Raw genomic sequence first — 24,285 nt, 5'->3', positions numbered from 1 at the left:
CATTTATTGAGCGGTTTGAGAAAATGTAACTGTTCTAATGTGGTCACTAAAAGTCCTGAGGCACATCTACTATTAATGCAGAATATAAAAACTGTTACTGTTGGTTTGACAGTTATCAAAAGCCAAACTGAATAAATCTCCCAAAGCTGAATACAACTAGAATTCTAGCCTCTACCAACTAAAATGAACAAATTTCCCTGAACAGGTAGAGGCTGTGGTTTGTCTTTTCTGAAGATCTTGATGGACTGGTAACTAGGTCATTCATTAAAAAAAAAATAAAAATAAAATAAAATAAAATAACATTCTGGTATAAACATTTCCTCTGATGCCAATCTTTGAACATTTGTGGAATGCTGTTGAAAATCCTTGTGTCCGCAGAAATAAAGGCTTTGATTTGAGAAGAGTTGTGGTGTAAGAAGATGGTTAGATTTAAGAATTTTAATTTGGCTCCCTCTTTGACTGCTTAATATGTATACCTAATAATAAATGAACCGTTGTTCAAAAATTACAAACCGTCTCAAGTGTGGCACGACTGTGAGGAAAGGACATGATGAATATGAGGTAAATAATAAGACTTTGTGTTTATTCTTCTAACTGAACCTAGAAAAAGTAATATGACATGGCTGAGATTTTTATTCTGGAATTAGGATGAAAGACCCTGATTTGAGCATCGAGTATCGGGATCAGAATGACGGTCAGGGTCATTGCCTGGGAAACATTGACTGAATTACCAGAAAAAGCAAATCTTTGCTGTTGTTAAAGCCTCAATGACCCCAGTGGCTTCATTTTCATAATCCTGAGGAGCACCAGTTATTGTGGCACCGTGCAGCAACATGGAACAGCGAGAACTCTGGTTTCTTATCACTTTGGATGTTATTAGAAGGCAGTGACATCAACAACAACAACAACAACAAAATAAAAATGGCGCTATGATTACAGTTTGGTCATGTGAAGCGTTCCTTCTTTTTCTTATAGTCAAAACATTTTTTTTAATTTTTTTTTATAGAAAAACTGTGGAAAAAAATGTAAACAATGTTGAGAGAACCAACAAAGAGAACGTAACAGCACCAGACACACAAAACCATACAAACAGACGGCAGAAGTAATAAGAGATGGACTGAATGAGTCCGGGAGCCTTTAGCACCACTAGGTATCCCCGCTAAGAGTCCAGCAGTTGGAGGATCTGAAGGCAACACGGTACCAGAGTGAAGGCTACGTTCCAATAAGGTACCAAACACCCCAAAAGTCTTTCAACAAAAATTGTTTTGTTTTTTTTTTTGCCTTGAATCGTCCTTGGGGAGTTTTCGTTTTTCGCTCAGTAGTCGTGAAGGAATGATGGTCATTTGTCCCCGCCCTCGAACCCGGGCCACTCCTCCCCCTCCACCTCTCCATCCTCCTCGCCGTACAGGCTCCAAGCGTCGGAGACGTTCCCTCCGTCGCTGTCCTCCTTCGCTGCGTACTCCTCCTCGTCCTCGACTATCTCCATCTCCTCCACGTCGTCGTCCTCGTCGTCGTCGTCCTCCTCCTCCTCCTCCTCTTCATCTTCGTCCTCCTCCTCGTCCTCCACCTCCTCCACGTCCAGCCTGCACACCTCTCCGTCCTCCACCTCGCCCTCCTCCTTGGAGGAGGACGCCGAGGAGGACGCTGTCCCCTCAGTCCGGTCTGTGAGGTAGGGGCTGCTGAAGGGGATGAAGCTCGAGGTAGCCGTCTTGGTGTTGATGTAGAGCCGAGGAGACGGCTGCTGCTCCGGTGGTGACGCCGCCTGGCCAGCAGAGGGAGCAACTGGGGCGCTCCCCTCACAGTCCGGGATGATGGAGAGGGGCACTGCGGCGGCCCCCGGCCTCATGGAGGTCATGTTGGGCACGTACTCGCGGATCTCGCCCGGCTCCAGCGGCTCGGGCCCGCAGGGGTCGTGCTCGCTGCAGGACAGCTTGCCGTCCAGCTTGGAGATGAAGAGCATGCCCTCGCGGTGCTCCCTGCAGTAGGAGCTGGGGCACATCTCGCAGAACGAGGCCGCCTCTTTGCCGCAGATGTCGCACTGGTGCCAGGGACACTCCCACCGGCCTGCCGGAGAGACCACAGGCATCTCAAAAAAATATATAGGTATTGATAATAAAACATCTTGAGACAGAGGTCTTGTTACCATGTCATACAGCAGTCGGACCAACAGTTCATGGCTAAATGTTATTAATTCAAAACAACAATCAAAGTGTGTAATAAATATTTCAAAAATACGCTGACGAATGTCAAAGCCTGAGTCGCTTCCACTGTTTACTAGTCGCATGTTTGCTTTACGAAATGAACAGCGTAGGAAGATGTGAGCATACAAACTTTAAATCAAAACATGACTTCAAGTAGAAAAGTAGAGCAGTTCCGGTGGGTCATTAGGCAGGAAATTAACATTTCATTAACATTAACAGTAATAACAACCCCTTGCATGTGATATTTGGAATATCTGACCGATCCATCGCTGACAAGTTTAGACGAAAACTCCATCAGACGCTTGCTTTTCGTGCTATAAAGTGTATTCTTTTAAACTGCATAATGGATAAAGCTTCATTTTAGTCTCAATGGCAAAGGGAGGTACTCCAATATGTTGCTTTAGACTATCTGACATGTAAACTGCACAGCAAAGATGATGTTTTTCGTAAAACATGGAGCTCTTTTGCAAGAGGGTTTGTATCATAACTGAAAACGCTCTGCGTGGCAAATAACATATTCTTCAATTGATGTGTTTCTGTGTAACTCTCACTGAACATGTGAATGTATCATACACGCACGACATGGGATGGGATGACTCCAGAACCTTTGTCTGTACAAATTTGAATCTGAGTAGTTTTGTGAGCCAAATGTATGTTATGTTTGTTTTTGTTATGTATGCTCTGTTCATCTCTTGAAACATATTTCAAAAAAAAGGATTTCAAATCCATATTGTATTTTTAATTCAGTGCAATGGGAATGTGCTCTGATAGTTTTGCTTCTGCTAACTGAACTTGCTCTAATGTCAATTCTCTACATTCTGAGGTTAAAAAAAAAAACCCACAAAAACATTTGCACAGCTGGTTGAAATTGGTCCATTCCTAAAAGCAGATCAATAAATGTTCCAGCAAACGTTGCAGCAAATTGCCGACATTAATTTTTAATGGCCCCCAGGCTCTGCTCCACACTTCACTGTCAGCAGAGAAATGAAACATCAAATCGAAGTGAACTGCATGGAAGCAGCCGCAGCAGCAACTTGCCTGCAGGCCTCTTGGCCAGGTTGAGACAGTCGGCGTGATAAACCTTGGGGCATCCCGGCCTCTTGCAGGAGACGATCTGGCCGCCGTCGCCACAGCTGAAGCACTCGTCCTCCCTCTCCTTGGTCACCACCTGCTTCGTTTTCTTCTTGCCGGGGACCCTCCTCTTCCCTTCCTTCAGCTTCTCGGCCGGCGGTTGGTTCTGCAAAATGAAATTCATTCAGATGAATTGATTGTTGGCTTTATTTGCACAACTCTGCAGATTTGTTTTGTAGCAGGGATGTCCTCATTAATAAGAATCGCCGGTACAAAAAAACACTGCCGCAGATCAGTTGCAAAGAAATAATATTAAATAACAGTGGGAACTTGCAGGGTAAAGTAAAGTAAAGTAAAGAGTCATCAAGATGGAGAAAAAGAAGGAGAAGAAGAAATCCCACAGTGGGGAAATTTGCATAATTAAAGCAGCAAAATCGTACAATGCAAAGATTAGAATTATATTAATTAAAGAAATAAGGCAATAAAAAATAAAAATAAAATATGAAACTACAATTAAACACTAAATTATCAAGTTAGATTCAGACACAAAATTGATTTATTCTTTGAAACATGTCAGAAGTCATGCTTTCAAATGCTATCCACTACATCTACGTTTGCTCTAAATTTAAACATGGTCACAGGATCATCTTGAGCCAACAGCTTCAGCTGCAGGATGTTACCTTCGGTCGGACTCCCAGGAAACCGCTGCAGTTTGGAGCTCCACATTTACACACAGTCTTGCCGTTGCCGAGGCACTCCAGGTTGTAGTTGAAATTCAGCTCCACACCTTAAACACACGTTTTAACCAGGTTTAGGCTGCGTTCTGACCAGCCATTGGTTACACATGTACTGTAAGACAAAAGCCTGCATGCTGAAACCAGAAGAAAGGCAGGTGTCTCTCAGACCTTGGGGGATGTCCTGCAGAGCGAACAAGCCCACTCTGGTGTCGCCGTTCACTGTCCATTTCTGGGTTTCACAATTTGGCTGGCAGCAGTGGTTCATGAAGCGAGCCTGGTTGCCTTTGGGTCCTGCGTCAATAATCCGATCCTGAAAGAGAGAGCGGGACGTATGATGAAGGGATTCAGCGGCGAAGATGTCAATCAGACAGGGTGTTTCCAAAACAAATTTGAGGTGAACTTCGTGGGATTTTCACCCCCATGTTAACATTTCGTGAACCAGAATGTTAACATGTTCATTTTGCAAGTTAATGTTGAGGGGATTGCAAGAGAGGCTAAAACGATTTTTGTAGCACAACTACACAGACTAGGGATGTCAACAACTAATCGATTAAATTAACTTAGTCGTAATTAAAGAGCAGGAAAGAGCAATTCACCTGTAGATACTGTGATGGTTATAATATACCTAGAACAAGTTACTTGTTGAAATGTGACCCATTAGAAGTCAACTTAAAGTCAGAGGATGAATGTTTAGGGTGTTTTTTCTGTTACCTAATGTAAAAATGGGTCACATTGGACCCTTAACATTATTTAAGGGTTAAATAATGTGTTCCTGACACATTTTTAATTATGAAATTTAGGTTCTCAGGAAAAATCACAGCTGATCAATTAATTCTCAATCGCTTGATAAGGTCAATCAACTGATGATCAATGAACGAATCGATAATTTGCATCAAGTTCATTTAATCTATTAAACTAAAACATTTTCCACTTCAGGTCCAATTTGACAAAAACATCTCAATCACAAAAATAATTCAAATTCAAGATTCAAGTTATTTTGACTCCATGACACATGGCGACAGACTGCAGTGAGCCCTGCGGGGTCATCGGCCTCAGACTCACCTTGTCCAGCGTGAGCATGTAGAAGTTGGAGATGTCGTTCTCCTGAGCGTGTCTGATGCGGGCTCGACACTCCTCTTCGTCGATCACCTCCCCCACATATTCACTCACAAAGGCTCCCTGAGAAGAGGAAGAGGAGGAGGAGGAAGTGCAGGTCAGGCTCTGGGTTCCTTTTACACACACGCTGGCTCGTCAGAGGCATCCGCTCCTCCTCGGCTACCTTCTTGATGTCCGACACGGCCCGCAGACCCCAGCCAGAGGACAGCGTCCGGTAGATCTCCACGGGAGTGTACTGGCGCTTGGTGAAGGCCTGGTTCTGGCACCGCTCGCCGGCGGCGCACACCTGCGGGTGGCACTCGTACATCAGCATGCGGTTGATGCACTCCGAGTCGGGGCCGCACGGGCTCTCGTCGGAGGCCTTGCAGTTGCAGCGCGGGATCTCCGAGAGGTCGGCCGTGATGATCTGCACCTTCCCAATCGGCCGGTTTACCTGGTCGAGAAGGAACGTGTTAGATTTTGTATGAAGAGGAAAAGAAGTGGCCAAGAAATACAAAGAAAGAAAATGTTAAAAACTTGTACCCTGATGTGCCTGTACGGAGGAGGTTTCTTGTCATTCTTTCTGTCCTCCTGAAGCTGCCTCATCTCCTTTTCTGTCTGGAGCTCCTTGAAACGCTCTGCTGCCTCAGTCAGGGCTACGTGGACCAAATATATATATATAAATATAAACAATGTCAACAGAAATGCCTGTTATTTAAAGGCAACTTCTCAAACAGAAACAAGTGGCACATATAGAAAATTAACAAATACAAAAAGGAAGTAAAGTTGAATTTATTTTAATAACAAAACCTGAGACACTATTTAGCTAAATGAACAAGTCTGCACCTTTTTTGTACACAGCGTCTGCGCCCTTCCCCATTTTCTCGATGTTGTGAGTGTCGCCCTCCATGTAGGGGAAGACTCTGGCCTGATACGTCCACACAAAGTCCTTGGAGCCAAAGAATTGCACCGGGAACTCCCCAACCTCATGCTTCATCCTCAAGATGTTGGTGGGAACGTCTCTGGTCAGGCAGACCTCGGCAGGCCACCACCTGCAGGTTTCAGGTCAGCTTTCATCAGCAAAGTCTTAACCATTTTAAATGAATTATAAAAAAATAAATGCATGTTTGATAATAAAAAAATAAATTTATATATATATATATATATATATACATATATATATATATATATATGCTCATCCCTCACCTGTAGCGACCCCATTTGACCCAGAGAATGTCCTTGATGCGAGGCCTCTTGCCGGCTCTGCAGTCATTGCAGAACCAGCTTCCCTGTGGCATCTCGATGTTCAGACATTCCCGATGAAACGCGGCGGGACAGGACTCGCAACACAGCAGGCTGCCCCCTGCACAGCACAGCACAGCAAAGCACGTGTGAACTTCACTTCAACGGCAACGATTCAAATGACCCGTTGCAAACCCTCTTACTCAAGAGCCGTGATGCTGGAGGAAACGACAGTGAGATTTAAGAAATGTGCGAGCGAACACGGAAGTCATCAGTTATCGGTGTCACTGCGAGTCACGTGAGCCAAAGATTGTCTCGTCATCCTCAGCCAAATGTGACAGACGACAAAGACAAGACACTGGGAGATAAGGCAGAGCATTCGAGTTGACTCCGCTGTTATCACCTCCAGTGATGTTGTGCAGACTTCCCAAATATCCAGTGACGGCTGGCTAACGTTTGTTTGAAGCTTGAGGTTACGTTGAATCCGTGTTCATTACAACAGCGCTGCCCAATATTGTTTGGGCCAAAGTGCCCATATTAATGTTTTTTTATTATTATTCTAGGCACCCCTAAATGAAATAATCTGAACTCTCACTCTGCTATTTATGACATCTTTTACTATTGCATTAGGCTTTTTTTGTATATACCTTTCTACTGTAACTATTCTAACTAAATTACATTAGCTTTTTAAATTAATTGTTAATTAACTAATTCCGTATTGCCCAACTATTACCATCATATGTAAAAACATATCATAATTCAAATGTGACAACACTTTAAGCACAAACACTGTGCTTAAAAGGAAAACCATACACACATTACATAGCCACCTGAAAACCAATCTGTTTGCCTTAAAACACACGTAGTGCTGAAAACATCCATTCATCCAATTTTTTCATCAGTCTCTTAAAATATTCAATGTTGAAATAATTTTTACATTTTTTTTTTTTATTTTATAGTTCACATGGGAAAATTGCAATCATTATCTCATTATTTCACCCACTTTGAGAGCCCCCGCATTGCAACTCAGTTCACTGGGAACACACCGAGCACACACGATTCGACTTCTAGCGGTTGGAAGGAGGCGAAGAAGCCATCAGACGCACCTTCGGAGCAGACGAAGCACCAGCTGACGTTGATGTGCTCGTGGTTCTTGCAGCCCTTGCGCGGCGTGAAGTGGTTTGGACACAGGAAGCTGTTGTTTGCCAGCACCAGGCTGCCAGCTGCCATGCAGTTGTCGTTGGCGTGATAGGCCACGGGGCAGCGAACGCACCGAGCCAAGCGGCCTGCCAAGGAGAAGAAGATAAAAAAGCACAGCAAAAGTCACCATGACCTCTTTTGCGTTTGGAATTTAAGCGCAGAGAGATAAGGCCTTTACAGTGGACACTTTGCTGAAGCACAAGAGTTAGACAGCACAAAGTTTAAAAGGTCGCATATTGTACCAACTTACAGACATTTCACCCTTAACAATTGTCCATAGAAACTCTACAGACCTCCATAAAAACAGCAGGTTTAGCCTTCTGTTAACAGCCCCCTGTAAAGAAGTACGCTTTTAACTTCCTGTCAAAACTGATGCTTTTTTGCACCCTATGGCTGGAATGGAAACTCAGTCAAAGTCCTCTGTGACATCACAAAGGGCCAATTTCGAAAACTGTTTGCCTTCTGAGAAGTGGTTTAAACCAAAAGAAGAACAATAAATCTCATATCAGATGAGCTCACTGACTGACTAGCTAGAGATGCAAAGCATCATTAGAAAGCAGCGGTCAGAACAAATAGGGACCCTTTAAATATGGCAACCCTGTATGATGGGCCGACAGCGATTATCAAGTCAAACAGGTGCAAGTCCGCGCTGTACCTTTGGAGTTGCTGTTGAGGGGGTTGCTGACGTGGCAGGACAGACACACGTGCAGCGGGCAGCGGAAGCCCTTGTTGTGCGGCTGCGTGGCCGAGAAGGTCTGAACACAGTCGGTGTGGTAGAACTTCCCGCACAGCGGTATCATGCAGCGCTTCACCCCGTCACCAGACGTCTTGCACATGAAACAGTGGTGGATGCCTGCAGGAGAAAAAAAAAAAGTTTTGAGGTTTTGACTGAGGTTAATTGGGGGGGGGGGGGCACATCTAATCTTTGGGCTGGTTCCAATCACACGATGCGACGCTCACCTGTGCTGCATTCACCGCAGAAGAACTTCCCTTTAGGAGCCGCTGAGAGGCTGATACACTCAGGGTGGAAGGCTGCGTAACAGTGGCCCTCACACAGCAGCAGGTCTCCCGTCCTCTCGCACACCTGCTCAAACACACAGGCGGATGACGGATGAGACGCATGCAAATGAAAACACACAAACAAAGCGGAGCAGAAGTCCTGCAAAGCGGCCAAAAGTGAAGATCTCCTTTCTATGCCGAGATAGATTGGTAAAGGCTTTGGGAAGCCTTTTCGGGTTAATTCCTCTGTTCCTACTTTTAGGTTTTGGCAAATTACGAGTCTCTTCAGACCAAACGGATGCAATGAACCTGTTTGAGAGCAAATGGCCTTAGACGTCTCTCCTGGCTCAACAACAGAGTGTTTGAAATATGGGGGCGTGTGCATTTAGTTTTCAAACACAATTCACAGATCTCTTGGCATTCATCACAATCCAAAAAGATCCGGCGAAATTTCCACAAAGCATTTCTGACCTATTTTTTGCTAGAACATCTGAATTACAGCGATGAAAAATTCAATAAAGCTCCTTTCATCAATTTATTTTTCTGACACGTGAACAGAATAAATGGTAATGGCTCAGCAGAATAGACGACAAAAGAGTTAAAGGCAGAGACCTCCACAAAAAAAAAGCCTAAACCTCCAACCAAAACACTCAGTATTAGCAGGATGCTAAAACCAAAGCGTTGCACTTACTGTGAAGAGGGATATATGCCCTCTGTGGTGTCACAAATGGCTAAGCAGCAGGGGAACTTTAAAGAACAACACGGTCTCACCTGACAGACGTTTTCCTTCAGCGACGTTGCTCCTATTTTGGCTTTAGCGTCCACTTGGGCAGAGAAGCTGTCATTAAAGCTGGCAGAGAGCATCTGCAGAGACCAACAACCAGCGTCACCATCAGGGTTTGTACAACTGCGGATCATGACCACACACACACACACACACACACACACACACACACACACACACACACACACACACACACACACACACACACACACACACACACACACACACACACACACACACACACACACACACACACACACACACCTCAGGTTTGGCAGTTAGTGTTCCAGTGTTTACATAGTGTTTCTCCTCAGTGGCGCACGACTCAATCTCAGCTTCCTGTTTAGGGGTCTTGGGTCCTCGGTGGCTCGGGGGCTCCTTGGGGGCGGGGCCCTGCTGGCTGTCGCTTCCTTCTGGATAATGGGAGGCAGCTGCAGGCTCCGAGGATGCGCTGGGTACAGGCTTCTCTTTCTTCAACGGTCCGACCTATCCAGCCAGTGATAACATTCAGCTCAGGCATATCGTCCGCTACTATCTGATCACACATACGGAAAGAGTGGCTGTTTTTTCCAGGGTTGATTCGTTATACCTGAGTTTTGCGGATTGCTGCTTTCTCCTCTGCGGTGACTCCACTCTGGCGCTTTGTCTCCTAGTGGACAAACACAATGTGTTGGGTTCAACTCGAAGATGACTTTCACAGAAACGGCTTGGCTGGCTAGTAGAGCCGTGCACCCTCTGTGCCAAACCTACCCTCTTCTTTGTCGGAGCAGCAGAGACTTCTTCTATGGTGCATTCCAGCACCTTCTGCAACAGCTTCCGTGGCCTCTTCCTTTCTTTTGCGACCGATTCCTTGTCTGAGACAGAAAGAGGCCAATTTTAAATCATGTGCTTAAAGCCCCCATGAAATACCAGTTTTCCAGACGCTTATTTTGGTGGATTCCAAGAAGCAGGTGTTTTAGCCATCACTTTTTGAAAAGTTGAGCAAACCAGAAGCTAAAACAAATTGAGTTTTCTTTTTGTGAGGAATTTACTGCCGCGATAGATAGATATTAGTATTTGGAAACTTTAGCAGAAACATTACAGGATAACCGATATTTTCCAGACTAAAACCATTAATTTTATCTTCACAGTCTAAACTGTCAAGCAGCCTGTCAATATTTGCATCTTTATTTGTCTGAACAAAACAAAATAAGTTTTAAACCATAATTTAATTATTATGGTTTTTATTGGTTGCACCTCAGCATCCAGCAAGACAGCAACCACAAGCTATGCTGCAATAAGACGCAGTCAAACCTATTCACCTGATGTAGGAGGTAAAAGAGCTTCTTCAGCTGCTAATGTGTCCAGGAGAGGTTCTGCTGATACGGGAGATGCTGCGGGTGCTACAGTAGAGATCTCTCTCTGACACGCTTTCTGTTCCGGATCCTCGGGTGCTTCAGCAGGAGGTGACGATGGGGTCGAGGTAACCATTTCTGGCGGCGAGAGATCATGGCCCTCTGCCATCCAAGATGTTTGCTGTGCACACAACAAATGCAGAAGAGGCACCGTTTGTTTCACATCAACCAGGCATTTCCCCCCCCCCAACTGAGCATACAAGTCATGTTTGCCAGTGAAAAAAAAAACAATAGTTTTCATATCTTTTCTCTTTTACGGCTAAAATAGCTTCAACGGTAGACTGATGCACCATGGTGTGCGCACATAAGAAAAATAATTAAATTTTTATCACAGAGTAAAGGTTTTGTAACTTTACTGTTTTTATTGCTGTCAGGTTCAAACTAAATATTTCCAATATTTATAGAAAGATTCAAACTGCCTAAATCATAAAGAGCAGCTATTCTTTCATTTGATGAGAAGCAAAAGGTGTCACACAGTAAGTAGGAAAAGAATGCGGGAACTGTATTTCCATAGTCATATGTTCACGCTGTAAAAAGTGATCTATGTTTTTTGAGCTTGTGCTTTAATTTTGAAATCCCGGCACCACAGTAGTGACATAGAGAGGGACAGTTGCTCACAGCACCACAGAGAATATCAATATCACTGAAACAAGACCAGGCTGCTGTACATTACGCACACGCATATTTGATAAGATATTCCTTTTGTTTGAAATAGGCGCCACACGTGACCACAACACTTTAGCGTGTTACTAACAGCCTCAACTCGTCACCAACACAAACCACACCCTCACGAGAAATGCCAGTTTTTCCAGGGTGTGCGCATTGGCCTATCTCTTTTGTCAGAGGGGAAGAAAAGAATACACGAAGTCCGGACATGCGCAGGTTAGCTTGTAATTAGCCAACTAGCTAACCTAAGCCAAGTAGCGTGTGATCATATTGACAATGCTAGCTAACTGCTAACAATAAGACAAAGCTGCTCACTATGACTGACTACGCTGACTGATGTCACTCTACCAAATAGCTACTTGGTTAGTAAAAGTCCACCCATGATCAAGCTAATTTGCCGGTAGAGCGGAGCAGTGAAAGCAGGGGTCACTACCAGCTATCTGCTTTTGGGATCAAAATTTAACCCTCTCAAAAAAGAAAAATATTTAATCTGTATTTCTCGCTGGGTTGTTTAAAAAAATACTTAAATCCTGCATTCACCTAAATATAAGTAAATGTATTGTCGCTGTGAACTCTCATGTGCACTACAAGGAAACCAAAGGACAGGGCAACATCTCACCATGACGGAAGGTTCTGATGCGTTCTTCTTTGATTTCCTTTTCGAGATGAATATTTGCTCATAGTCCTCGGCTGACTCCAGAAGTCTCTTAGTTGGTTTCCTCTGGCGTTTGTTCTCTGAATTTCCTGGCCGACCGTGCACAGGATCAATAAAAGCACATAAAACATCGCGTGCAGAGGCAAAACACACAAAGTACGATCAAATCAAATCCACAGCATGTTGAGAAGAGAAAGAGGGAGGATAAACACAGCAAACAAGCACAAAAATCATTTGGTCTCGAAACCGTTAAAAAGCTTAAAATCTAAACTTCTTACCGCTCGTACTGCTTTTCTCTGTGAAGAAAACGGAGGCCTCCGTCTGCCCGTCGGCACCCGGGGCAAGTCCCGGCGACGCCGCCACGGCGTGAGACCCGTTTGTCACCTGAGCAGAAGCTTCACCTGCGACACCTGCCCTGCTCTTGGCGTCCTCCTCCACCAGCTGCCAGCGCTTCTTCGGCGCCACCGACGACGCCAGATTCTTTTCGAGGTAGTTGACCGAGGGACCCGCGCCGTCTGGCGGACGCGGACGCGGGCGCGGGGCGGCCAAGTCGGCGTGTCCGCTCACAAACTCCCGGCCGTAGGCCAGGTCGCTGAGGTCGGAGTAGAGGCCCGGCACGCCCACCTTCAGCTTGGCTGGCGACCTCTGCTTCCTGCGCTGCTTGTCCGCGCTTCCGATCTGGGAAGCGATGGGAAAGTCCTCGCAGTGGTACGTGTCCGCCTTCATGATGGGCTTAGTCCTGACCTTGGCTTCGGGCCTTTTGGCGAAGCCGTCGCAGGGTGCCTGGTCTCCCGCCGCTGACGTGGGTATGACCAGCGGCTCCTCTTTGATCAGGACCGGCGACGGCGGCAGCGTCAGGGGTTTGCCCTCTTTTGCTCTGGTGTCGTGCATGTCTTTCAAGAGCATCAGGAAGGTGCTGAACTTGTAATTGGAATCGTGTCGGAATACATTCAACTCGGGGCTGCTGCTGCCACCGCCGCCGCCGCCGCCGCCGCCCTTCACCAGAGACTTGAACGTCACCTCCTTGGCATCCTGGAAAGCTTCCAGCGGAGACACTGACGGAGGCGATGGGGAGGAAGGTAGGACCTTTTCTGTCTTGACCTCAACTGGGGCCACAGCCTTGGGCTCCTTCAACAAGCCGTTTCGGATTTGTTTCTTATCGGGCTTCCTGGCACGTCTTTTCGGGGAGCCGTGATTTGACACATGGCAGGACGCTCCCCAGACGTGAGCAGCTTCGGGTGTGGTGGTGGATACAGCAGTCTGAGTATCAGGAGGATCTCTAGTGCGGGCATCTGCTGATGGCTGGCTCATGGCCAACACATCATCATCATCATCATCATCATCATCATCATGAATATCATCATCACCATCATCATCCTCATTGATGTCCACATCCTCCTCTGCCTCCAGGGCTCTGGTGATCAGTCGGCTGCTGGCAGGAAGAGTCATAGAGTGCTTCTGTTGCGAAGTGGACAACGGTTCAGAGCAGCCGGCCGAACTCGGCGCGCAGTTTTTCTCGTCAGACGTCGGGCTTGTTGCGAAAACGCCGCGTGAGCCCGCAGAGTGGTTATTTTTCTCAGTAAACTTTGTTCTGGATTGACACACGGCAGGTTTCTTTGCGACCACCGCGTTCACGTCACGCCCGGTGCCGACGGCCCTGCGCTTGGATCCGTGCAGTACGGGAACAGAGTCCAGGTCTGAGTAGGGCGAGTCCGCCGGCTCCTTTGTCAGTGCGCAAGCTGCAGTCTGTAACTGATCCGCCGCCGCCGCCACGACGGGAGACTCCTTCACTCCGCCAACTATATGGCCGAAAATGTCTGACAAGCATTTCTTTTTCTTCCTGCAAGCTTTGCTCCTGTCAGACTGAAGTGCAGCAGAGTTTTTGACCGGACGGGGCTGAAGTCCGTTGAGGGAGGCGTCGGGCGAGGGGAGTCGGCCAGGGTCCGCGGGAAGCCAGCTGGCGGTCCGGGACGTCTCAGGTGGGATCACGCTGGGCACCCGCTTCTCAGCGTTGACGGCTGACGAGAGCTCGCCGTCGACGTTCCTTTGCTGGGACAGCAGATATTCCGCTTCGGCCACGCTGACCTTCCACGCAGTCAGCAAGCTCTTGGGTATCTGTCGGGGACAGAGTGAACGTTAGGACAGTGCCGTCGGTTCCGGAGCCGCTTCATCTCCTGGCTTTGCCAATTTACCGTATAGTGGTAGTCCTTCTCCTTCTGCTTCCCCCTGCGCCTGAGCACAGGTAGGTCCTTGAACTGGTAGCCTCCTTTAAAAGACATCATGACATTTCCCGGAACCCAGGCCCTTTCCATCACCTCCCCAATAGTCTCCACGAAATACATCCGGCAAGGACGAGAACTAGGAACTTTCAGAATAAAAGACGAGAGACAGTGGTCAATCTTTTTGTTTTGCACACACACACAGCTGCAAGATACAAGTCAAGGTTCCTCGACATGACTGCGAAATTCTAGACGGAAGTGAAATTTTTTGACACTTCTCTTTTAGGATGAAACCTCACCCTTCATCTTAGTGTAGGCACCCTGGTCCGGGTCACAGGTGACATGGCAGGGCCACCACGGCCGCCTGTTGAACTTGGCCCACACCACGTCGCCGTCCACGTATAACACGGCAGGAAGAGGCTTTTTCTTTGGACTGTTGGACTAAAAGCACAAACACAGGTACATTTAGGATGTGAGTACCACCGAGCACAGCGGCACTGGCCCTGCTAGCCTCAGCAGACCAAGGTCCCAGGTTCAGTTGAGGCCTTGGGAGATTGTGTCTTCTCACAGGCTTTGTCTCGCTTTTCAAAATCGTGCCTGTTAGCTTAACCCGCTTCTCTTAACTGTTCTGTAGGTGTAAGTGTGAGAGCCAACGGATATAATAACGGCAAAGTAATCTGACATTCTTGGAAATAATTATTTAAGTTAACAACCCATTAACAGTTGCGCTTATATAATAACACAGTAAGTATATCAGACTCTTTCACTGGGAAAATCTAAAGACAGCCTATGGAAAAATATATATAGCAACATTTTTTTTTTATAGAGGTGTTTATTCAACACTTACATTTGAGTTTGTCCCAGTGGGGGAAATAAGTCCAGGATCCGTGTGTGACTTGACTTCACTGTCACTCTCAGACTCCTCATCCAGACTCCAGCCATCTCTCAGGGTGATTTCCGGCAGAGCGCTGGGACTTAGTGTGGGGTTGAGTTCAGAGATGGTCTTTGACATCAGATTAAACACAGTGGGTTTGTATGTTCTCTTCTCCCCTGCGGAACTGCTGCACGTGTTCTTGCCGGCGATGCCAGTTTGCTCCTGACTCAGCTTGGGCGCCTGGAAGAAGGGCACCAGCTCGTCGGCGCCGCGCCTCTCGGCCTCGGCGTCCTCCTCCTCCTCCTCCTTGATGTCGCTGCTGTCAAACAGGCTGGAGCCAAAGTGCAGGTAGTCACTGCGGATGGGAGAGCAGCGCTCCAGGCTGTCGGGGCTGTGTGCTGAGAAGCCATTCCTGCCGACGACGTGCTGCCCGGATCCCAGCGGCTCGATGTCGTCGATGCCCGGAGAGGGAGGCAGGTGCACTGTCGGTGCCTCGAACTCGTCGTCATCGCTGATGGGGCTCGGGCAGCGCAAGCGATTCCGCGCCAGGAGATCCCTCTCCGCGTTGGGCTTGACGCTCGCGTCGTGCAGCCTCCTCAGGTGGCCGAAGCAGTGAGACGGCTCGGCCTGGCTGTACCTGAGTCCCCTGAATGCGGAGGACGGCAGCTGCACGGCTGCCTGCTGGTCGGGCCCACGCTTCACGCTGCTGCTGCCGCCGCCGCCGCCGCCGCCGACACACTGGTTTCCATAGGAAGCAGCGCCACTCACAAGACCATTGAGGGGCCCTCGCTCCGGCTGGCCTGGGCCGAACACTGAGCCTAGTCGGACGGCAGCAGGTCTGTACGAGTGATTCATGCTGTCACTGATGCATCCTGTTGAAAACAAACACAAAAACAAAAGGAGGAGTCTGGTTAGACAGAGATTTGGACAGGTCAGACTCTTTTTGCTCAGCAGTAAATTAAAAAATGAGGTGACGTCAAAAGCAATGCGGAAACACGGGGAGGAAACGCGTAAAATGCGCAAAATTTAAACCCAATTCGACTAAAACCTATTAGGGACGAGCACACACCGTCGTGAGCGCGCGCACACACACACACACACACACACACACACACACACACACACACACACACACACACACACACACACTCTAAGCCGTCACTGCATGGCCTCCATACTTGGAGGCCGGCCGGATAGGACGGCGTAAAGAGACAAAACACAAGACAAGTCGCTTCTCCGGCAACGTCTCATTCACAAAAGCGGCCCAGAAAACGACACGGCGGCGGCTCATGGCGATCGCTGGCCGAAAATAGTGAATGGGGGAAGCGCTTAGGGCTTGTTGTGCTAGAGGTGGTGACACACTGGAGCGAGCAGTCACACACACACAAGAGGTGAGTGAGAGAAGCGAGTGGCTGGCTCACACTCACACACACACACACACACAAACAAGCTACGGCAACCCAGCGACATGAGGAAGAAGACGGCGAATAAACTAGACAGGCCACTTCAGAGTTCACAACACTACACGTGGGGGACAAAAAAAGACACGCGAGGGGGGAAAAAAAACCCGCACTCACCATCTGGAGGTCGGTCACTGTGAGACCGAGCGCTGCTGTGTGGATTTGTGGCACAAAGCGAGCCTTTCCCCCCGGTGGTGAGCGCGGATCTGCACAATCCCAGCAGCAGCAGCGGCGGCGGCGGCAGCAGCCCGAGCAGCAGCAGCAGCAGTAGTAGTAGTAGGCCAAGGCGCTCTCATTCTCTGCACTTCATCGCCTCATCAGCGGCGGCGGCGGCGGCCCCCTCCTCTGAAAAAAAAAAAAAAAAAAGGAAAAGGAAAACTGTCAGCAATAGAGACAAAACAACACGAATGAACACCCAACCCCAAACAAATGAAGGCTGCAAAATAAATCTCACTGCGGCGACATTCAGCTTGTCTCCGCCGCCGGTCCCGCTGGCAGCGGCTCCACTCTTATTGACATGATTTCGGTTTTGTTTTTTGTTTCTTTTTTTTCTTTCTTTCTTTCTCTGTGCCCGCTGCAGTCGATGTCAGTGCCCCCGGTGGTGTTAAAACAAGCCCCGGACTCACTCACTGTGTGTATGTATGTGTATCTGTCTGTCTAACTGACTGACTGACTAGTGTGTGTTGGTTGGTGAGCGGCGAGCAACCAATCCGCTCCGCTACCCAACCCCCCGTCTGCACAAGGGCCGTGACACTAACCCTCGCGCACGCACGAAAAGGACGAGCACGCACGCACGCATACACACACACACACACACACACACGTCGCAAGCTCGCGCGCGCACGCGCACCCAGGTAAAGTTTCTATCTGATCGACAACGGAGCGATACGAGCGCGACCTGACGTAATGATAATAATGATAATAATAAAAAAAAAATATATATATATGTATAAATAAAGGGAAAGAGAGAAGTGAGCGACCTGTTTTCAGAATCATGCCCCCGTTCATTTGTGCGCATCGGCTCCATTGTTTTCTCGGATTACTTCCTCAGGCCCTCGGTGTGTCTGAGTCGAGAACAAAAAAAAAACAAAAACTGATCAGAGTGCGCAAACGGCAGCACGGCCTCTCCGGTCAAAACCGAACTCCGTGCGCCATGTTGCCTCTGTGACTCGGCTTGACACGAGGATTCAGGGCCGCGAGGCGCACAGGAAAAAGCAGAGGAGAAGAAGAAGAGGAAGAAAAAAAGAGTCAGTGTGCCTTGACGCATACATTAAGATGAGGGGGGCGCCCGGAGCCTTTGATGGTTCGTCCTCGAGCCGACAAAAATGCCTCGGTTGCGCGATCATGTAATCATAAATGCGCAAAGTTGCGGCGCACACACAATGGGGCTGGTTGCGTCGCAGCAGTAGCACCACTTCTTCTCGGAGATCAAACAAAGAGCAGGCGGTTACACGCTGACATGGCAGCAGATAAACTCGCCACCCTCGGCCACAAAATGGAACTTTTGTCGGCTTACATGCGCGGATTGAGTGGATTTTCTCTTTCTCACCCAATTCTGATGCGGCGAATACACGGGAAATAATATGGCCGTATTAACACCGTTCAAGCAGCCGATTTAGATAGAACGTTGCACTGGTCAGGCAGCCGATTTAGATAGAATGCGTGCTTTACACTTCAAACGCCGTGCTTTGGAATCGTGCACTTCAACCGATAAATTAAATACTGCCACAAATAGACGACTTCTTCAAAGTGAGTCCGCACGAAGGCCGTGACGGTCATTTCAGTAGTTTTCCAGCACACTGGCGTCAAAAGGCGTTATTACCAACAGCTCACTATTGTCTTGGGAGACGAGCCCCCTGGTGTCTGTAAAGAGAATGACATGCTCTCATTGACGAGATGAAAGCCACTTGCTTTTCATTTATTTAGTTTTGTTTGTTTGCTTCATGCAGCACGTTATTATATGGTTTCTTTGACATATTTCACAAAGCATCGCGTGTTTATTATTTTTATTCTGAAGAACAGCATAACAACATACATATTTGAAAAAAATGCTAATGGAGGAATTTTAGAGACAGACAGGCCGTTACAGTACATAATAAAAAAAATGCTGTCACAAAATGCAAAAGGAACAAATGCTATGTTCTAAAATGATATAATGTATTGAGGTCGACCATGACAAATTATCAGTTCTCATTTGAGATATGGTGACTATATCTATCTTGACTAATATCAAATGAAGACATGGACACATGTACTAGGGCGGGACAACTTACATTTCCACATATATCGAAAATTAAGGGGGAAAAAACAATTGTACAAAAATCGTTGTTTTTTTTAAATATAGAAAATATCACAAGAGGCCTTGGCTAGAAATATTTAAAACCCAAAGACGTATCATAATTCAGCTGAACAAATAGCCAGAGGGGAAAAAAGATCCACTCCCTAGAAAGATTTGATTGACAAATGAATAATATACATTTTTCCCAATACTGACTGGCGTGAGTAGTTCAAAGTCATGCATTTGGCATCAAAGTGGAGTAACATACTTCTAATTCAAATTTCATTTATGCTGACAGTATGTAGACAATGTGCATCACAACACAATGAATGCTCATTCAGAGACGGTTCAATAACAGCCAAACCCTCTTTGCATTCCCTTCAAAACAACATTGACTGTGGTGTCACTTCTTCTTTAGAGACCCCGCGACTATTCGTTGGCTTCATCCACTTTGCCACTGGGCTCGCACAGGGGTCTTTTCTCCAACATGGTGTATTGAAAAGGTGGGACGTCGCAGCAGGCAAAGTCCAGTTTCTTCGGCACGCTGCAGTTGTTTAACTGCAGCTTCTTCAGCTTTGTGAGATTCTTGATGCTGCCGGGAGGTCTCCCGGGGCTGACCTTGTAACCCGCCGCCTTGGTGGTGCCGAGAGGCCTCCCGGGGCTGGTTTTGAAGCCGGCCGCTCTGGTCGTTCCGATGGGACGGCCGGTGCTGGTTCGGTAACCGGCTAACTTTGTGGTTCCCGAAGGTCTGCCTCTCCGGCCGGACTTCCCCGTGCCCTTCTTCTTCTTGGTGCCGTCTGGCTTCGGAGCCTCGGTGCGATTTATCCTCACCATCTGAGGCTGGAAGTCGTTCTGGGAGTCTTGCATTTGACATGCCATGGGTTTGTGCACCCCCTGTGGCAGAGGGGTGAGGCCCCCGAGGGACAGCTGCAAACGGGGGCTTGCACAGGAAGGGTAGAATTTGCTGGACTGGGTGCTACACAGGTTAAAGTGGCTGGCCGGGTGACTCTCCTCCGCCAGTCCACTCATGCAGTAATCGCCGCTACTGCCGCTCACTTGATGCATCATTTTCTGTTGGGGAGTGCACAATGGGTAAATAAATAAATAAACATCGGGCTGGAGCGCGTGCACGAAAAAACAAACTCATATTTAGCGGCTTACTTTTGATGAAGGAAACGGGCCTCTTTTTTTTTTTTTTTTTTTTTTTTTTTTCTAGCAGCGCAACACACAAACAAAAAAAATTACGTGAAGACAAAGCGAGGAATACAATCCCTGCCGTTTGAACTGCGGCACGCGCGAAATACAAATGCTTTTGTTTTGTTTTTTTGCATTAGCAAACCGAAGTAGTTTCCGAACGTAAATGAAAAGCTCGTACCTTAATTGTTGCAGGATGTTGGACAACTGATGGCTGATTCCGATTCGCACACTTTTGCTTTCGCAGCGACCATCTTCTTAAACTACAACGCGTCGTCCATTCGCGCACTTGGAGGGGGAAATGCGATTCCTGCTCTTTGTTTCATGATGTTTATTTAATCCTTAAGAGAAGAGGTTTAGATGAGACAGGCAGCCATTTTCGCCCTGGAGAAAAAAAAAATTAATAAAAAACAGGATGCACGGACCGCGCATGCGCACTGCAACTTCCAGGAAACCAAGAAGCACATCCGAGACACTGCCAAAGCATTACGCGCGGAACAGTGCACAAATAGATGGCGAGTTTCGGTGCCAAAACATAAGCGATGGGTGAATTTATCATCCACTAGGGACATAATTCATAGACCTAAACTACTTCCGTGTCAGTTGGCAATTTAAATTTGAAGTATGACAAATACATGAATGAGGAAGTTCAGTTCATAATTACAATATATCTGGTATTGTTTAATGTCAGTCACAATAAAGAGATGTGTAGGACTCACAAACACACAACCACTGTTTTCACATTTTTTGTTATTTTTATTAACATCCATATGAATCTAAGAACAGACACTGGACATATGGAGCAACTGCAGCTGGAGCAGGTAGCAACATACATTTATTAAGGTTTTCTCCAATGGTCTTTTACACTTTTTTTTTTTTGATTTGCCAAGTTTAGTCCACGGGACTTATGTTTCCTTGATTAGCTTGGTCAGCTTCTGGATCTTCGTTTTGGTTGACATGTCCACGTACTTGTCTCCAATACTGACAATCATGCCACCGAGGATTGAAGAATCAGTCTGTAGGAAGACAATAGTTAAAATTAGAGAGTCATTTCTAAAATACAGAGTTTCAGAACTAAGAGGCAGATGTACTTATATATATATATATATATATATATATATATATATATATATATATATAAAAACAAACCTGAAAAATGTCTCAAATTGAATGGAATGTGCTTTTATTGTGTCAGCAAGATGAATTAACATCGTACCTTAGTCTCCAGCTTGATGGTTTCACCCTTCTGAAGGAACCCATTGAGAGCCACCTTCAACTCAGAAAGACTAGCTGCATCCAAAGGCTGAAAAGAGACAAATTAACATTGGACGTTTGTAACACGAGGTGTTGTCTATTCTGAATTTAGCTAATTACAAGTTTTACTAATAATATTTCCAGGTTTAAAGAATCTAGTGGAGTAGCCATGTGAATGTTTACTGTAGATAAATGTTTCCTATAGATTCCAAGGAATTCAAAACCTGATAATGATTTTATCTTGTAGACGCTACAAAGGGGACAAAAACAGTGTGGTTGCGACTCCTGGAGAGGTTCTGTGCCCTTTACGACATCACAAAGGGATGACTTCCATCACGGTGTTAGAACACATAGCTTCTGAGAAGTAGAGCTATAAAATCAGGTCAAAGATGGACTTTTCCTATTTTTGGAGAATTCATCAACAGGCTAGAAACTTTATTGTTGGAGAATATACAGTGAATTTCGCATGACACAAGACCTTGACATTTATCTTTAGTTACTTTCTGCTGGATGTCGATCAACAAAAGTGTTCGGTAAGACAGTAAAATAATTAACAACAAATTTGCTTTTACCAAAAAAAAGGAAAAAGAAAACAAATAGCTTCAAATGTTCAACTATACACTGAGGATGGTGCATTTGGTCTGAATAGTTCATATCATGTGTGTCCAGCAGTTTGTACCTGAGCACTAGTGACAGCGCAGAGAACCTCTCCACGGTGGGCGCTCATCATCTTGCCAAAAGCAGCAATAACATCGCCAGTCAGCGGGAGACGCCCATTGTCAGCCAAAACATCTGAAAAAACAAAATTAGACTTCATTTTGGTTTGTTCCATGATGTCAGCAAAACATTTAGTTTTGTTTGTTGTTGTTTGTTCGCAAGTGTATATTTTACTTGGAGAAGGATATAAAATGAGCATCGTGAGAATCATTGCTGGAATTTTTATTGGCCTATGTTCAAGAATAGCAGTGGCTTGTTGAATTTAAAACATACTATTTTTGGGCACTGGAGATTTTTTTTAATGCAATACCCTGAGTGGACACTGGGCTGAATGGCAAGGTCACATGTTCAAAAGGTGTATATATGCAACAGTAGCTTTTCTTTTAAGTTAACACATTTCCAGAACAGAACATTTGTTGTGTACAATTAATAAATAGTTTGTTTCGGCATACATATTTTTGTCTGAGACATTACCATTAAGTTTAAGCATCAACATAAAGACGATTTGAGAAAGTTCTTGAAAAGGTTCAAATGAACATAAATAAATATAGTATTATTTAGTCAATTAATGGACAAAGTGCTAAGTATCCTTGTTCCTGCTCTGACTCACTGAGACAGGGTCATACATATACTCAAATTGCTAATCACTCACTGATGAGGTTGACGGTCATGGGTGAGAGCTTAGCCTTTGTTAGCTCCTCAGTGAAAGTTTTCTGTTTGATGCTGCGCTTCACGTGAGGATTCATTACGATGCCGGCCAGCTTGGGGTCCTTGATCAGGGACTGAAAAACAAGATTGGACACAGGGGAAAGATGAATGAATTTAAGTAGTGTTTGTTTTAAAGGTTTAACATTGATGATGGCATAGGTTCTACATTTCCAGATCTCAAAAGATATGCTGAAGAGTAGTGTTGTTAATTATTATTATTATTATTATTATTATTATTATTATTATTATTAATAATAATAATAATAATAATAATAATAATAATAACAATAATAATAATAATAATAATAATAATAATAACAACAATAATAATAATAATAATAAATAAATGTGTATGGTTTTCGTCTACTTTGACCTTTGAATTACATCATTTTCAGATTTCCTCGGCAATTTTTGGACTTACAGAAACTTTCCCGAGCTCCTTCTCCATTTGGTCCAGTTTGTTCTGCTTGCTGGCAGCCGAGAACAGAGCGGTGGCATAGCGACCCTCCACTCCATAGACCTGAATGGGAGGCTGGAAGGACAAACAGTAGACATAGCCTGGTCAACCTGCAAGCAAGCTGTGTCATGACGCCAATGAGCAGTCAAAAAAAAATATTACCTTGACCAGCTTCGCTGCAGGTCTGATCACAGACGAGCTGAACTGGCGGACCTAATGAGAGAGAGAGAGGAAAATGCATGTTGTGAAAACAGCAAAAATCGTGGCGTGCACAGATGAAGCTGTGGCTCACTGTGCATTTGACGTTCAACCAAGCTAGCATGTCAGCTAAGCGCATTAGCAGTCATTCAAGTGCATTGGCTCGTTTGAATTAAAAGGACACAGGATCGCCCCTTCAAGTCCAAGAAGAACAACAACAATGATTATAGTTTTTGAAAATACTTAAGCTACCGTTAAATTTAGCTAGATAACGCGTTAAGTAGCCAAAATCTCGGAAGGTCTTACCTGCTGTCCTAGCATGTGTGCTGCCATTTTCTCCTACAGCTGTCCAGAGTAGAACGAACGATTACGCATGCGCCTTTGACAGGAAGCTCTCCAGTTATGGGTAATGTAGTAAATTTTGGAGGTTTGGTTAAAACAAACAACACTAGAGGGCAGCAGATAAGACAGACACAGGGGTCACCTTTGGATCGGAGGGTTTGAAAGGGTCAGAAAACTAACGTCAAAAAAATTAATAAATAATTTCAACACAACCAGATTAATAATAATTTCAAGCATACGGTTTAAGTATAAGCCAAACAGTTTTGTTTTTTTGTTTGTTTTTTTTAAAAAAAGAATCTAATACAAAGGCTTATTTTTTTTAATCTTGTGATTTTAATAATAGGCCATAAAATAGTGATACACACATTTAATTGACCTCATCTGTGGAAAAATCTTTATCACTCTTAATTCTGTCATTTTAGATGTTTTTTTATATTTTGTCAGCAAGCACAGTAAAATATGCAAAATATCAAGGGATATTTCCTCAGTGTCACCGCCACAACAACAAAACTTTAATATTTACCTTCCCTGTCCTTCCCC

General features: G+C 45.6%; 3 protein-coding genes across 4 annotated transcripts; all 3 read right to left on the bottom strand.

Annotated features, from left to right (window-relative positions):
• Nucleotides 1-562: 562 nt before the first annotated feature.
• On the bottom strand, nt 563-16,942 carry nsd1a (nuclear receptor binding SET domain protein 1a). 2 transcript variants are annotated; one of them, XM_076032910.1, is made up of 23 exons: nt 16,715-16,942; nt 15,111-16,009; nt 14,563-14,704; nt 14,237-14,409; nt 12,323-14,159; nt 12,009-12,133; nt 10,631-10,844; nt 10,080-10,183; nt 9,919-9,978; nt 9,594-9,815; nt 9,317-9,409; nt 8,507-8,630; nt 8,202-8,399; nt 7,453-7,632; nt 6,311-6,467; nt 5,951-6,156; nt 5,648-5,760; nt 5,289-5,558; nt 5,072-5,188; nt 4,178-4,319; nt 3,953-4,059; nt 3,240-3,438; nt 563-2,064 (listed from the first exon to the last, which is right to left on the bottom strand). In XM_076032910.1, exons 2-23 carry the CDS (start codon nt 15,990-15,992, stop codon nt 1,340-1,342), a joined length of 6,390 nt encoding a protein of 2,129 aa, XP_075889025.1. In that variant the 5' UTR covers nt 15,993-16,009; nt 16,715-16,942; the 3' UTR covers nt 563-1,339. The 2 variants fall into 2 exon arrangements, with proteins under 2 accessions (XP_075889025.1, XP_075889026.1); XM_076032911.1 differs by lacking the exon at nt 16,715-16,942 and adding an exon at nt 16,287-16,449.
• Nucleotides 16,943-18,588: 1,646 nt separating this feature from the next.
• Nucleotides 18,589-20,473, bottom strand: LOC142892679 (UPF0461 protein C5orf24 homolog). The gene is made up of 2 exons (XM_076032908.1): nt 20,251-20,473; nt 18,589-19,946 (listed from the first exon to the last, which is right to left on the bottom strand). The coding sequence occupies exon 2, from the start codon at nt 19,941-19,943 to the stop codon at nt 19,305-19,307; it is 639 nt and encodes a 212-aa protein (XP_075889023.1). The 5' UTR covers nt 19,944-19,946; nt 20,251-20,473; the 3' UTR covers nt 18,589-19,304.
• A 331-nt stretch (nt 20,474-20,804) lies between these two features.
• atp5po (ATP synthase peripheral stalk subunit OSCP) lies at nt 20,805-23,829 on the bottom strand. The gene is made up of 7 exons (XM_076032909.1): nt 23,710-23,829; nt 23,368-23,418; nt 23,170-23,280; nt 22,693-22,822; nt 22,003-22,115; nt 21,286-21,372; nt 20,805-21,085 (listed from the first exon to the last, which is right to left on the bottom strand). Exons 1-7 carry the CDS (start codon nt 23,734-23,736, stop codon nt 20,975-20,977), a joined length of 630 nt encoding a protein of 209 aa, XP_075889024.1. The 5' UTR covers nt 23,737-23,829; the 3' UTR covers nt 20,805-20,974.
• Between the last annotated feature and the right edge of the window lie 456 nt (nt 23,830-24,285).

Source organism: Nelusetta ayraudi, unplaced genomic scaffold (assembly GCF_046127955.1).
Source record: "Nelusetta ayraudi isolate G7.1 ecotype Tasmania unplaced genomic scaffold, CSIRO-AGI_Nayr_v1 ptg000039l, whole genome shotgun sequence".
Classification (NCBI taxonomy): Eukaryota; Metazoa; Chordata; class Actinopteri; order Tetraodontiformes; family Monacanthidae; genus Nelusetta; species Nelusetta ayraudi.
This window is presented reverse-complemented; position numbering and strand designations above follow the sequence as displayed.

Bases quoted from the DNA above. Each gene is read 5' to 3' on its own strand.
- nsd1a (XM_076032910.1), bottom strand. From the start codon at position 15,992: ATGAATCACTCGTACAGACCTGCTGCCGTCCGACTAGGCTCAGTGTTC. The intron at 10,184-10,630 runs GTGAATAGGTTT...TTTCTGTCTCAG, and splicing joins TCTTTTACCTCCTACATCAG to ACAAGGAATCGGTCGCAAAA. The intron at 5,189-5,288 runs GTAGCCGAGGAG...TCCTCTTCTCAG, and splicing joins CCGTGTCGGACATCAAGAAG to GGAGCCTTTGTGAGTGAATA.
- atp5po (XM_076032909.1), bottom strand. From the start codon at position 23,736: ATGGCAGCACACATGCTAGGACAGCAG. The intron at 21,373-22,002 runs GTACAAACTGCT...GTCTCTTTTCAG, and splicing joins GCGCTGTCACTAGTGCTCAG to CCTTTGGATGCAGCTAGTCT. The intron at 21,086-21,285 runs GTACGATGTTAA...GTCTTCCTACAG, and splicing joins CCATCAAGCTGGAGACTAAG to ACTGATTCTTCAATCCTCGG.
- LOC142892679 (XM_076032908.1), bottom strand. From the start codon at position 19,943: ATGATGCATCAAGTGAGCGGCAGTAGCGGCGATTACTGCATGAGTGGA.